The 13,476-nt window shown below is 35.0% G+C and overlaps 2 protein-coding genes across 5 annotated transcripts in view; one reads left to right on the forward strand and one right to left on the reverse strand.

The window, feature by feature from the left end:
• Positions 1 to 55: 55 nt before the first annotated feature.
• LOC135833302 (ATP-dependent helicase brm-like) lies at positions 56 to 10,527 on the reverse strand. Of its 2 annotated transcripts, XM_065347043.1 has the most exons (22): positions 10,251 to 10,523; positions 9,958 to 10,110; positions 9,630 to 9,870; positions 9,138 to 9,562; positions 8,909 to 9,070; positions 8,637 to 8,833; positions 8,422 to 8,569; positions 8,136 to 8,349; positions 7,925 to 8,027; positions 7,761 to 7,842; positions 7,533 to 7,690; positions 7,284 to 7,461; positions 5,225 to 5,467; positions 4,978 to 5,144; positions 4,719 to 4,904; positions 4,276 to 4,606; positions 3,975 to 4,205; positions 3,707 to 3,895; positions 3,507 to 3,626; positions 3,190 to 3,425; positions 2,954 to 3,080; positions 56 to 460 (listed from the first exon to the last, which is right to left on the reverse strand). In XM_065347043.1, exons 1-22 carry the CDS (start codon positions 10,320 to 10,322, stop codon positions 308 to 310), a joined length of 4,116 nt encoding a protein of 1,371 aa, XP_065203115.1. In that variant the 5' UTR covers positions 10,323 to 10,523; the 3' UTR covers positions 56 to 307. The 2 variants fall into 2 exon arrangements, with proteins under 2 accessions (XP_065203115.1, XP_065203106.1); XM_065347034.1 differs by having other exon boundaries at positions 7,925 to 8,349; positions 10,251 to 10,527.
• Positions 10,528 to 11,980: 1,453 nt separating this feature from the next.
• fu (STKc_STK36 domain-containing protein fused) overlaps positions 11,981 to 13,476 on the forward strand; it is a 46,500-nt gene continuing 45,004 nt past the window's right edge. For all 3 annotated transcript variants that reach the window (XM_065347054.1, XM_065347063.1, XM_065347072.1), the window contains exons 1-4: positions 11,981 to 12,272; positions 12,368 to 12,481; positions 13,085 to 13,230; positions 13,296 to 13,469. In XM_065347054.1, coding sequence (XP_065203126.1) covers positions 12,156 to 12,272; positions 12,368 to 12,481; positions 13,085 to 13,230; positions 13,296 to 13,469 — 551 coding nt within the window. In that variant the 5' untranslated portion in view covers positions 11,981 to 12,155. The remainder of the gene's footprint in view (positions 12,273 to 12,367; positions 12,482 to 13,084; positions 13,231 to 13,295; positions 13,470 to 13,476) is intronic.

Here is a 13,476-nt window from a genome sequence, read left to right on the forward strand (position 1 = left end):
ATGCCAGAGAGATACCTAATCAACTAAACACACATCTTGAACGAATTCAACGCAATTTAAAATTAATTTGGCTTTATTACGTAAATAAATAGAACAAAAAAAAAAAAGAAAAAATGCAAAACTATACAAAAATTAAAAATCTAAAACTGTCGACGGTTCGTTGATTAAATTGATTCCTAAGGAAACCATTTCGATATATAAATAATACAAATCGTCTATAAAATACAAACACTCGGGATTAAAAAAGCAGTTTCGTAGATTAATTAAGCGTAAAATTTAAAAATACTAATTGATAAAAGCAAAGCGATTAAGAAGAGTTTTCCACTTCATTTCTAGCATCCATGAAGACCTTTTCAAGTTCGACTGAGTCGTTAAATATCACCGATTGGTCTTCGTTATATCTTTGGGCATTTTTGCACAGCAATATGAAATCATATTCTAGCTCATCTATCGATGAATACTGCAAAAAAAATCACAAAAATTGGTTAACAAATTATATAGAATTTGAATTTTGAAATAAAGGTTCGGTGCAGTGAGCATGGTGAATTGTTGGTGAGACTGCTTTTGTCTAAGATTTTGATTTTTATGCTACATTTTTCTCGCTCAGTATCACAGAATGATGGTGGGGGGGGGAGGGGGGCTCCAAAATTCACTTGAAACTTGATACGAAGATTCGAGGTACCTGAGGGCAATGACCCTGACTTTTTAAAATTTTTCTTTTCGCCTCAACCACGACTTTGAAATTCTCTTTGAAAACTTTAAATTAGTGTGCAAAGGGGGGGGGGGGTCCTAAATTGAAAACATTTTTTAAACAATTTTTCAGGGTATTTTCTACCACTGATGATATTTTTTCAGAATTTTTTGAATAATGGACACACCTCCATTTTATAAAGTCATTTCAAAACTTGTTTTTTGGTTGGCTATTTGAATACACGAAGGGTCACTTAAGAAGAACTCACTCAAACTGACATCCTTTGATTTTAACAAAACGAAACCAGATAGAAATATCATGTACAGTATTTCATTATCCAGTGATTTTGATTAGGTAAATTTTCACTTGAATCTAAACACCTGAAATTTCAGGAGCAGCACCACCCACTGTTCAAAAAATTCTGAAATAATCATTAATGGTAGAAAATACGCTATTCTTGGAAATTTACTATCGTGAAATCGCCGGAGAAATGCACACAATTTTGAGCTGGTAGAGACCAATTTAAAAAAAAGGGGGGGGGAATAATAGGTCAAGTGAATTTCTAAGAAGGACCAATCGTGTTAATAGGAATCAAAGTCAGGCTAAAGTTGATTCAGACGGTTTAAATGACTTTTTTTGAAAATCTGGAAATTCCGAAATACCCTACGGAGGCTCCAGAACGACTGAAAAACCATCTCCAATCGACTCAGAATGTTGAAATTGAATTTGAGTATTTCAACTTTATTTAGCAAATGTTTTTGAAAATTTCATTCTTTGAAAATTTTGTTGCTGACTTCAGAACTGCTCAAAACGATTCGAAACAGTTTCTAATCGATGGTAAAATTTCGATTTTTCCAATTTGTAACCCAAATTAAATTTTTAAAAATTTTCCAAAAATCAAAAATAGTGCACTTTTAAGCGTTTGAAATTTTGGTTTGTTATGTTTTTTTGGATGTTGCTTTTCTGGAAGCTCCAAAACTGCTCAAAATGGTGCAAATTTTTTTTCATTAATTGAGGGGGGGGGGGTGTGAAAATGAAGTAAACACCAAAATTCAGATTTCTAGGTCGATTTGAAAAAATGTTGATTTTTCGTATTTTTGGTGTAAATTGAATTTCCAGAAATTAAATTATGCATTTTCAAATTTTGATTTTTTCCCACTAAGTTTCAAAAATTCTCCAAAAATCAAATAATAATGCACTTTTAAGCATCAAAAGTTTTGGTTCGTGATGTGTTCTCGCATGCTTCTTTTCTGAAGGATCCAGGAACTGTTCAAAATTGTTCGAAACCTTTTCCAATCAGTTGAGATCATTTGAGGAGGGGGGGGGGGGGGGGTAGAAAATACGTTACATACAAAAATTCAGATTTTTAGATCAATCTGGGAAAATTTTGATTTTTTTTATTTTAATTAAATTTCCAAGAATCAAATAATACACTTTCAAATTTTGATTTTTACCATTTTTGGGCCAAATTTAATCTTCAAAAATTCCTCAAAAATCAAATAATAATGCACTTTTAAGCATCTATAAAGTTTTGGTTCGTGATGTATTCTTGCATGCTTCTTTTCTGAAGGATCCAGAACTGTTCAAAATTGAAAATTGTTCGGAACCTTTCCCAATCATTTGAAGTGGGGGAGGGGGGTAGAAAATACGTTACATACAAAAATTCAAATTTTTAGATCAATTTGGGAAAATTTTGATTTTTTTATCTCAATTTAGTTTCCAAAAATCAAATAATGCATTTTCAAATTTATTTTAATTTTTACCATTTTTGGGCCAAATTTATTTTTCAAAAATTCTTCAAAAATCAAATAATGCACTTTTGAGCACTAGAAATTTTGAATTTCAAAAATTTTACAAAAATCAAAGAATGCAGATAAAAGCCCCATAAATTTTGGTTTGCGATTTGTTTTGTATACTCTTTTTTAGAACGCTCCACTACTGCTTAAAACGATTCGAAATCATTTCCAATTGATGCGAGGGGAGGGGGGGGGGGGTGAAAATTGAGCGCATTCAAAAATTCAGGTTGCTCGATATATGTGGTGAAATGTTGATTTTTCTCATTTCAAACCCAAATTTAATTATCAAAAATTCTCCAAAAATCGAAAAATACTCTTTCAAGCAGAAAATTTTCATCAAGCAGAAAATTTTGGTTTGTGATTGATTTGAAAATTTTCTGCTAGATGGGATAGCTCCCTAGAGAGTCTAACGCAATTTCACCATGTTCACTGCAACAGTCTCCAAAACAAAAAAACTCTAAATTACTTTGCCATCGTTGATCTTGGTTTTAATTTTCTTAATATCAATGGGTTTTTTGATCATGTCGTAATAATCGGGGAATTTCCTTCTCGAAGGCAATTTTTGGAACGGTTCGCTCAGCACTCGATCATCCCTGCGGAAAAAAACACACAAACCAATTAATATTCAAATTATCAGACATTTTTCCAGGTACATATCTTTATTTATTATACTTGTAAAAAATACGCTAGTTCGAAACTTACTCGTTTTTGTATTCTATGACGATATCCATAATACGTCTCATTTGCTTTTTCAATTTTTCATCGTTGACTTTGTCCGCTGGACGTTTTTTCTTTTGATAGGATACCGAAGGATCATCTTCATCGTCATCTTCTTCGATAATCGAGCCGCGTTTCTTTCGTTTCCTCGTCGCTCTCTTGGTGGTTTTGATTTCTTCGTCGTCGTCGTCTTCGTCATCATCGTAAGTATCGCCGATAGCCTACAGATTATTAAATATTATAATATGTATCATCTCGACTCAAAAAAATATTGATCGAGGTAATCACTCCGATAGATGTACCTTGCGCCATTCTTTTTCCGTTAAACTATCAGAATAGTCTACTTCTTTACGTGCTCTCGATCCACGTCCCATGCTCGCGTTTAATGTTTCTTGATCTTCTTCGATAGTCCATTTTTCAACCTGTAAAATTGAATTTAGATGAAAAAATTCCCATTTGGAATAATTATCGATGAAAAAGAAGCGTAGTGAGGGGAAATTACCTCTTCGTCATCTTTGACCAACCAGTCGGGTAACTCGGATTCCTCTATTAGACGTGATTTACGATTCGGGCCGAGTTTAGCATCTTCTCTACGTCTTTCTAGATCCATTTTTTGGAACGTTTCGAATTCAGTTTCGCTCCTAGCGATCATCTGGTTCACCGTTTCATCATCGGGTACTTCGTTTTCCTCCTAAAGTCGAAATTTCGCTACGATTAAGCATCGGTTCATTTACACATTGGAAACGTGAAAAAAAGAGAGACTGTTGTACCTCGTCGTCGGCATCATCTTGATGCAAAATAGTCTGCAGGAATTGCTGTCTTTCGGATCCGGTGGATTTTTGATCGAACATACCAGCTTGGATAACTTTCTCGTCCATGTTCAACTTGTACCGAGCCGCGGCCAAGATACGTTCTTCGACCGAGTTCACCGTCATTAAACGTAACACGCGTACTTCGTTTTTTTGACCGATACGATGGGCTCGATCTTGAGCTTGTAAATCCTACGAAAAATTCCAGTTTTAGGGATTTTATCGAAATTAGGGATTTATTTTTTTTATAAAAATGACCAACTTGATGAGGATTCCAATCTGAATCGAATATAACAACCGAATCGGCGGATTGCAAATTTAAACCTAGACCACCGGCTCGTGTACTCAATAAGAATAGGAAGTATTCGCTGTCTGGGCTGTTGAATTTCTTCAGTAGATCTCCTCGATCTTCAGATTTAGTCATACCGTCCAAACGTAGATATGTGAATTTACGCCAGTTCAGGTAATCTTCCATGATGGTCATTAGTTGGGTCATTTGACAAAACAGCAATACTCTGTGACCGGTGGCTTTCAATTTAGGTAGGATTCTATCGAGTAGTTCAAATTTACCCGAGACACGGTACAGATCAGGTCTGAAAATCAGCACAGATACGTTGAGAATATTTAGAATAACTTTCAAGTGTTGTAGAATTTTAAAACAAGCTGAGATAAATTTTAGTCATTAAAATTATTTCATTTTCTTACCCATTCGAAATACCATTAGATCCAACGTGTTCGTTGTATTTCTCCTCGATATGTTGGAACATGAAGGGGTGATTACATAATTTCCTCAATTGCACGATGGTATTCATCAACGCTTTCGCTCCTCCTTTGCCTTGTTTACCTTTTTCCGAACCATCGGTGAGCAGAACACCTTTACTTTGCATGTGTCTGAAAAAAATTCCCATTTTTCAATTCAATCCAATGAAAACTGATTACCACGTGTTTCGAAAATTGAGCTAACCTGTATAATACTCTTTGCAATCCGGACATGTCGCATTTAATTATATACTCGACTTTATCAGGTAACTGAGATTCGACTTCTTTTTTCAAACGTCTGAGTAAGAATGGCCTTAATACTTTATGCAAACGACGAATAATCAAAATAGTTTCTTCTTCGTTCAATTCGACCTTTGAAAAGAAAAAAATCAACATAATTATGATAACTCTGCAGTCTGCATAATCAATCTATGCAGATTTATTTTTCGTACCTTTTCACCGGTCGTGGCGAAAGGAGCGTTGAACCATTGCTCGAAAGTTGATACTGATTTGAAAATCGATGGTAATAAGAAATTCAGCAAGGCCCATAATTCTGGCAGTTTGTTTTGCAAAGGTGTACCAGTTAATAGTAATCGATGAGATGCGATGTAATGAGTGTTTAATACTTGGGTCAGTTTACAGTGATGATTCTTCATACGATGACCTTCGTCGATGATCATATATCTCCATTGAATCTGTAAAATTCGAAAATACCGTTGAATTTATGAATATTTCGAGAAGTATTTTTTACGAGGGTTGTACTCAATTTTTTCCAAAAAAAAGTAACTTTGGCAACTAAAAATGCTCGAAAAAGTAACCAATAAGTAAGCAAAAAAGTGACAAAACATGAAAAAAATTTCAATGCGGAGAAAAATGACCCAAAACAAAACAAAACTTTTCAATTGAAATGTTCTGGTTTTTAATTTTAAAAAAGTTGTACCAATTTGCAACTTTTTGGTAAGAAACGAAAATTTTTGGTAAACAGCAAGACTTTTGAAAATCTTAACAAAAAGCAGGTCTTTTTTTTTGAGGAATTATTGGTAAAAAAGTAATATTTTTTATTTTTGCAAAAAAAAAAACAATATATTTGGGTGATTCTTGAAAAATTTTTTTTTAGCAACTGAAAGAAAAAAAATTGTAAAAAAGCAAGAGCAAGAAAGCTGAAAAAAGTAGGAACTTTTGTTAAATAATCAGGGCATAGAAAAAGGTACCCATTTTTTTCGCAATTTCTATCAAGAAAGTAAAACTTGGACAAATTTTTGGAAAAATATGAGACTTCTTGGAATTTTCTCCAAAAAATAAGCCATTTTGCTAATGTAACAAATAACAGTTGTGTCATTTTGAAAAAGCAAGAATTTTCAAAAAATGTTGTCAAATTGCAAGATTTTGACAATTTCCGACAAAAAAACCTAGAATTTTGGTCAATTTTTCAAAAAAAGTTGAAATTTTACACCAATTTTGCTAAAACAAGACTGTTTGTCTTTTTTTGCAAAAAAAAAACAGGATTTGGCAATTATTGGAAAAAAAAATACTTTTTTGCAATTCTGGTCAAAAAAACGAAAATTTTGAAAATTTAAATTGCGAAAAAGTACATTTTTCTACAATAAGTGCCATAAAATCCTATTTTATGCTGAAATTGTCAAAAGTCTTGCTTTTCGCCAAAAATTTACAAAAACTAACTTTCTAGCAAATTTGCTAAAAAATTTCATTTTTTCCAAAAATTTACCATTTTTTGAAAAATTTGTCAAAATTTCTCTCTTTTTCAAAAATGACAAAAATTTTTGCTTTTTAACAAAATGGTTAAAAATTGTCTTTTTGCAAAAAATTCCAAAAATTGGGAGTTTTTTGAAGTTTGCTGCCAAAAGGGACAATTATTGGCGATTTTTCTAGAAAACGATTTTTTTTTTTTAGTTTGTGAAAAAGCTGGAATTTTTGAAAAACTTTCGAACAATTTTTGGAATTTTTTGCAAAAAGACGACAATTTTTAACCATTTTGTTAAAAAGCAAAAATTTTTGTCATTTTTGAAAAAGAGAGAATTTTTGACTAATTTTTCAAAAAAGGGTGAATTTTTGGAAAAAATGAAATTTTTTAGCAACTTTGCTAGAAAGTAAGTTTTCATAAATTTTTGGCAAAAAGCGAGACTTTTGACAATTTTAGCACAAAATAGGATTTTATGGCACTTAATGTAAAAAAAATATACTTTTTCGCAATTTTGGTAAAAAAAAAAAACAGGAAATTTGGACAATTTTGCATAAAATGTGCAATATTTTGGGAATTTTTGCAAAATGCGACAATTATTAATGATTTTTCTATAAAACAAACTTTTTTGTAAATTTTTGAAAAAGCGAGAATTTTTGAGAATTTTTAGCAGAAAATAAATAGGTAAAGACTTGGTCAATTTCTTGGGAATAATCGGCAAAAAATTATACTTTTTCGCAATTTTAGTCAAAAATGACTTGAAAAGTAACCGAGTACGCGAGCCCTGTTTTTAAAATCCCGGTTTTGCTCACTTTGGCTAAGATGGATTTATCTTTGATAACGTATTCGTAGGTGGTCAGCAGTACGTTGAATTTAGCTGCTTTCATTTGTGCTTGTAACATGCGTCTTGCGACTGGAGATCCTTTATAGGCCACAACACAAACGCTAGAAGCCCATTTTTCGAATTCCAAAGCCCAATTGGATAAAGTTCTATAAAAAAAATAAGATCATTTTAAAAATCTACGCGACTTTTAAAAATCCATTCATAAAAAATAGCTTACGATAAAGGTACGATGATTAAAAACGGTCCATTGACGTTTTTCTTCTCCATGAGATAAGTAATTAACGCTATAGTTTGGATGGTTTTACCCAGACCCATCTCATCGGCCAGGATACCATTTAAGTTGTTATTGTATAACGACACCAACCATTCCAAACCCTAAGACAGATTTTTCAATTAATTTTCGTTCAAGTTTTCGTTTCAAATTGTATGTTGAAAGGTAACTTGCCTTGATTTGGTATTCTTTTAGCTTTCCATTATGCATAATAGAAGCTTGTTCGGTCACACATTCGTGAACTGTATGAGCAATACTGAAAAAAAATAATAGAATCATTTAATATTTATTTCTCTACTAGTTCTCGAATTGAGAAAAAAATCGACAAAATTACAAACCTGTAATAAGTATGCTCCTCGTTGGCATTCTTATACTCGTCATCTTCAACTTTGGCTTTTCTAATAACATCTTTGGTTCTACTTTCATCCATTCTGTCTCGGTCTGCGGATAGAGCATTCGTAACGTGAGTAATATCCATATAACGGACACCAACAAAGCCTCTACGAGACTCGAATACCGATACATCTACGTTAAGGTCGTTGAACTCACCCCTCGACATATTATCCTCATCCTGATCCTCTTCGTCTTCGGAATCGTCGACGATTTCCCAACCGGGATGCGAATCCAACCAGGAATTGAGCTGACTAGCCAAAGGAGCATCATCTCCTCTCAACTGTTTACCAGTTGCGACTTCTACGACGGCCACATGAACAGTGGAATTGTTCATACCTTCGGCCTCCAGTAGTTGACGTTTCTTTTTCAACTGGACAAACAATAGTCAAGTTACACACGTTGAATTTTATGTTCGAAATGAGTAGGTAGTTCGAGAACTCACTTTTCTTTCTTTCTTTTCCTCTTCCTCTTGTTTCTTGCGTTGGTCCATTTTATGTTGTTTAACCATCTCTGTAAGATTACTAATGTATTCGTCGGTTTGAGAAAGCAGGAAGGCCAATCGTTTATCTTTCTTTTGATCGATAAGTTTCCTAGAATCATTAAAATAATAGAATTCGATCTAATCGTCGCTGAGATTATTGAGAAGAAAACTCGTACCTGTAACCTTCTTCATCTTCAGCCATAAGTCTTCGCATACGTTCTTTTTCAATTCTTTCCTGTTCTTTTTTCTGTTCACGTTCAGCATTGGCATGATAGTTCAATATAGCTTTATTAATCTTAGCGACTTTAGTTTGATTATTACGATGAAATTCTTTAAGATCTTTGCAGTGTTGTAAAACGGTGCTCAGGTATTCCTAGAAGTAGAAAATAAAAAATCAGTCAGAAGCTCTCGACAGGGCAAACAGATAATCGTTGTTGAAGTAAATTACTTGATGTTTCTGTCTCTTTTTACGCTCAGCTTCAAGTTTCTGTTGTTTCTCTAATTTCTCCGTAGATCTAGCTTCTCGTAACCCTTGCCTCTTGGTACGTTTATAAGCTTTAATGTTGACAGCTGTTTCGAGAGTTGTGTCACGTCTAGCGCAGGCTAATACCTAGAAAAATAATCGATTAAATCGATATTCCGTTTTTGAAAAAAATTTCCTTGTACCAAGAACTCACTTCTGCTCTCAACTGTCTCTGAAAATTAAGCACTCTCAAAGCCCTACGTTCAATTTCGGCCATGATTCTCAAATCCTCGGACATATTCGTTGGTAAATTATCCAATTCTTCGATCCGATGAGCGATTCTGGCCGCTGTTCGGTTCTCTCTCTCTTGTAAAATTATCAATGGATCGATACCGGCTGGTTTCGGAATCGGAGTTACGCGAATTTGTTTCTGAACCGGAGGTACGGGAGGTGCAGGTGTCGGAGGAGGTTGGACAGCTGGTTGAACCGTTGCAGTAGGTTGAGGTGGTGACGGAGCCGGACCTGCTGGTTTGACAGCAACTGGAGGTACGTTGCTTAATACAGGCATTGAGCCGGGTTGAACCGGAGCTGGAGGTTGTTCTACTGGTCTGGGAGGTTGAATCGGATCAGTTTCAGGACCTAGAAGAACATCATGATTAGAAAATACGATTCGAAAATCATTAATGCAAAGAGATCGGATATTTACCAGAGTCTCCTGCAGGTCTGGATTGAGGTCCAAAGGATCCTGGCGGTGGTGCTCCGTTTACCGGAGGAGGTTGCATAGCAATTGGAGCGTCTACTTTTTTACCTTGTAGGGCTAAACTTAGCTCCGGATTAAGGGGCATGTTTCTGGCTAACATTCTGTAAGCGAAGATCTGTGCTCGAAGTTGTTGTAGTTGTTCTTGAGTAAAAAACTGTTTACCGGAGTTCATCGGCGGTCCTTGTGGCTAAAGTTGAAAATAAAATCGTATTGTAATTAGATGAATAAAGTCGGGATTAGGTTCGTCGTTGAATAATCGATGAGCGAATCTCACTTGGGGCATTGGTTGACGAGGAGGTTCCATGTTTTCGTGACGAGCTCGTAATGCCAACAGTTGAGAATATCTAGGATCTTCTTGCAGTCCTTTCTCTTCCATCGAATCGATAGCTCGTTGAAGGGCGTTCAAGTTTTCCTGCCTTCCACTCGGCTGTAAAATAAATTCAATCGGTGAATTATCACTTACTCCAGCAACTTTCTGTACTCGAGAACTCAGTGATAATTGGATTATCGAGTCAATTATCAGTATTTTAAATTATTTCAGGTCAAAATAAACCGAAGATTACTTACTGGTCCAGGTGGATGAGGAGGAAATCCAGACGGAGAAGGAGAATTCTGCGGAGGACCCATTGTTGTCGCCATTTTCGCGAGAAACACGAAACTAGAGCGACCGGCGAAAGAATACTATACGAATGAAGATCCAACAGCTCGATTTCAATACACCATCATTCACCGTTCACTTGTTTCACGTCCGTAAAACATTAATCAATTAATCGACTGACCAAGAGATAATTTTCCACTGACAACAACAAAATCGAGAAAAAAAAACAAACACCAACACCGGAACATCGGTAATTACGTTAGGGCTCTATATAAACCAGGTGAGTGCATCCACCATTTTGTTCCCTGAAGTGATAACGAACCAGTAATTATGCATGCAATTTTTTAAATTGTTCGCGAGTTTGGGTGAACTGTTATGCAGTCTTAAATTAAAGACAATAAAATTCCCTATCGATTGATGTTAAATTTTGATCATTTCGCGTAAAAATAACGATTTTATGAATATTTCTATTTTACTGATTTTTGCATATACTACGTACGTCATCTTTAAAGTAAAAATACTCGAAATTTTCAGTGGACACATAGGTATTTTATTACAGTAAAATGTTCGTTATTTTATCCTCTTTAAAATGAGCTATTACCGAAAGCTCTACATGCAACCGTTCAAAAGTTTTCGAAGTTGAAAGTTGCGAAAATCAGCTGCGGGCAGTAAGTATTTGACTTTGAACAAATTTTACTCAAAATTTTCAACGGACACATGGATATTTTAATACAGCAAAATGTTCGTAATTTTATCGTCTTTAAAATGAGCTTATAACGAAAGTTCTACCTCTCATCGTTCAAAAGATCTTGAAGATCAAATTTGCGGAAAGTAAAATACTGATCAAAACTAAGTGACTGATAACAGTGATAACACAATTTGACCACTTTCCGCAACTTTGAACTTCAAAAACTTTTGAACGGTTGAAGGTAGAGCTTTCGGTAAACAACCATTTTAAAAAGGATACAATTACGAACATTTTGATGTATTAAAATACCTACGTGTCCACTGAAAATTTCGAGTAATATTAGTTCAAACTTCAGTACTTACCATCCACAGCTTGTTTTCCCAACTTTCAACTTCGAAAACTTTTGAACGGTTGCATGTAGAGCTTTCGGTAATAGCTCATTTTAAAGAGGATAAAATAACGAACATTTTGCTGTATTAAAATACCTATGCGTCCACTGAAAATTTCGAGTATTTTTAGTTTAAAGACGACGTACGTAGTACGCAGAAATCAGTAAAATTGAAGTATTCATAAAGTCGTTATTTTTTCATGAAATGATCAAAATTTAACATCGATCGATAGGAAATTTTATTGTCTTTAATTTGAGACTACACGTAAGTTCACCCGGACTCGCGAACTATCGAGAAAATTGCATTTTTTACGTGAGAAATTGTATGCATACTTACTAGTCCGTTATCACTCAGGGAACAAAATGGCCGATGCGCTCACCCACTTTATATAGAGCCTTAATTACGTTCGCTGGGGATCTAGTAATTTACAGGTAATTTCAAATTATGATTATGTGGTAGTTTTTGTTCACTTTTTTCCCAGAAGAGAGCGCGTCGGACGGATTCTTTGAATGCTGCGCGCTGATTGGCTGAGCTGAAAGTGCAGAGATTCGTACTGCGCATGCGTTCACTTTCCCGTTATTCGGCCGTTTCCGGTGAGGTTATCGCTTCTTTGACCTTCGTGTGTGTTCGTAATTGTAAATGTAACCATTCGTATTTTGTATTCGTGTTTCTTGTTTCACTAGTTTCACTTCAAGAATTCAAAATATTTTGAAAAGAAAAATGTCGAGTGGTGTTTCTTGAATATATCTGTTTTAATATTGTTGTGTATTAGTTGAAATTGCGGCCATCTCACTACGATGAATCCACGAAGTTACGAAATATATCACGTAATTGGAGAAGGTTCGTTCGGCAAAGTTTACAAAGCACGCTTTCGCGAAACCAACGAACTTGTTGCTTACAAAGTGATCTCTAAGGTAATGACGACGTTTCGATTATTGCTCTGTTTTTCACGATTTTAAAGTTAATATAGTCGAAAAATTTCTAAGTGAGTAATTTTTATATTGTTTAGAATGGCCGGAAACCAGCCGAAGTGTTCATGCTTCGGAAAGAATGTGAAATTCAAAAGAATCTACAGCATCCTAACATCATACGTATGATCTACTCGTTCGAGACGGACAACGAAGTATGTATATCTAAGTGCTTTGAAAGATTTCATACAAAGTGGGACTCTCGCACAGAGTGGAATCCTTATATCACCAAAGTGGAACCTGATTCCACTTTGTATGCAAACTTTGTGAACAAAGTGGGACCCTTTCCGATTAAATCAGTTTCAATAAGAAGCAAGTATCAATGTCTTGATATTACCTACAATATTACACCGCTACACCTTCTAAGCTTCATCTACATACATTCCTCTACAAGAAGATATCGGAAAAGTCAAAATTGCAAAATTTAAACGTACTCAAAACCTCCCCAACAAGGTCGAAAGCCCTGCACGGACACAAGGGGGCGGCTGTAACATGTAATATGAGGATAGGTGTAGGTATAGAAGTTAGGATGATAATACAAATCACCGCTATCACCACATCGCAACCGACAGGGAATTAAACACTTGACAGAAAATAAAAACAGCGAGGCATCGCAGACCGAGATTCCACTTTGAAGTTTGAGGGTTCCACTTTGTCGAACATCTCCAAAAAAATAAATTTTTCACAATTACTCCTCAAGGTCTCAAAATGTTCACTTAAGATACATTATTTTATATTTTGGTGTTGTATTGTTGTAGCTCGTTGTTATTACCGAATTCGCTCAGAAAGATCTATGTCGAGTTCTCAAGCAGGAAGGAGTATTTCCTGAAAATAAAGTTAAAAAAGTGCTACGTGATTTGATTGCGGCTTTGTACTATCTGCATTCTAATCGTGTGCTGCACAGGTAACTATTCGATCAAATTATCTCGTTAATATCGAATGAAAATAACAACTTGCTTCTTTTCCTAGAGATCTAAAACCACAAAATGTCTTACTCGATGCGAATGAGACAGCCAAACTGTGTGATTTCGGTTTCGCCAAGTCTTTAGGACGTGATTTACTGACATCGATTAAAGGTACACCGCTTTATATGGCTCCTGAGCTTATGAACGAGTCGCCTTACGATCACAGAGTGGATTTATGGTAATAA

Source organism: Planococcus citri, chromosome 1 (assembly GCF_950023065.1).
Source record: "Planococcus citri chromosome 1, ihPlaCitr1.1, whole genome shotgun sequence".
Taxonomy (NCBI): Eukaryota; Metazoa; Arthropoda; class Insecta; order Hemiptera; family Pseudococcidae; genus Planococcus; species Planococcus citri.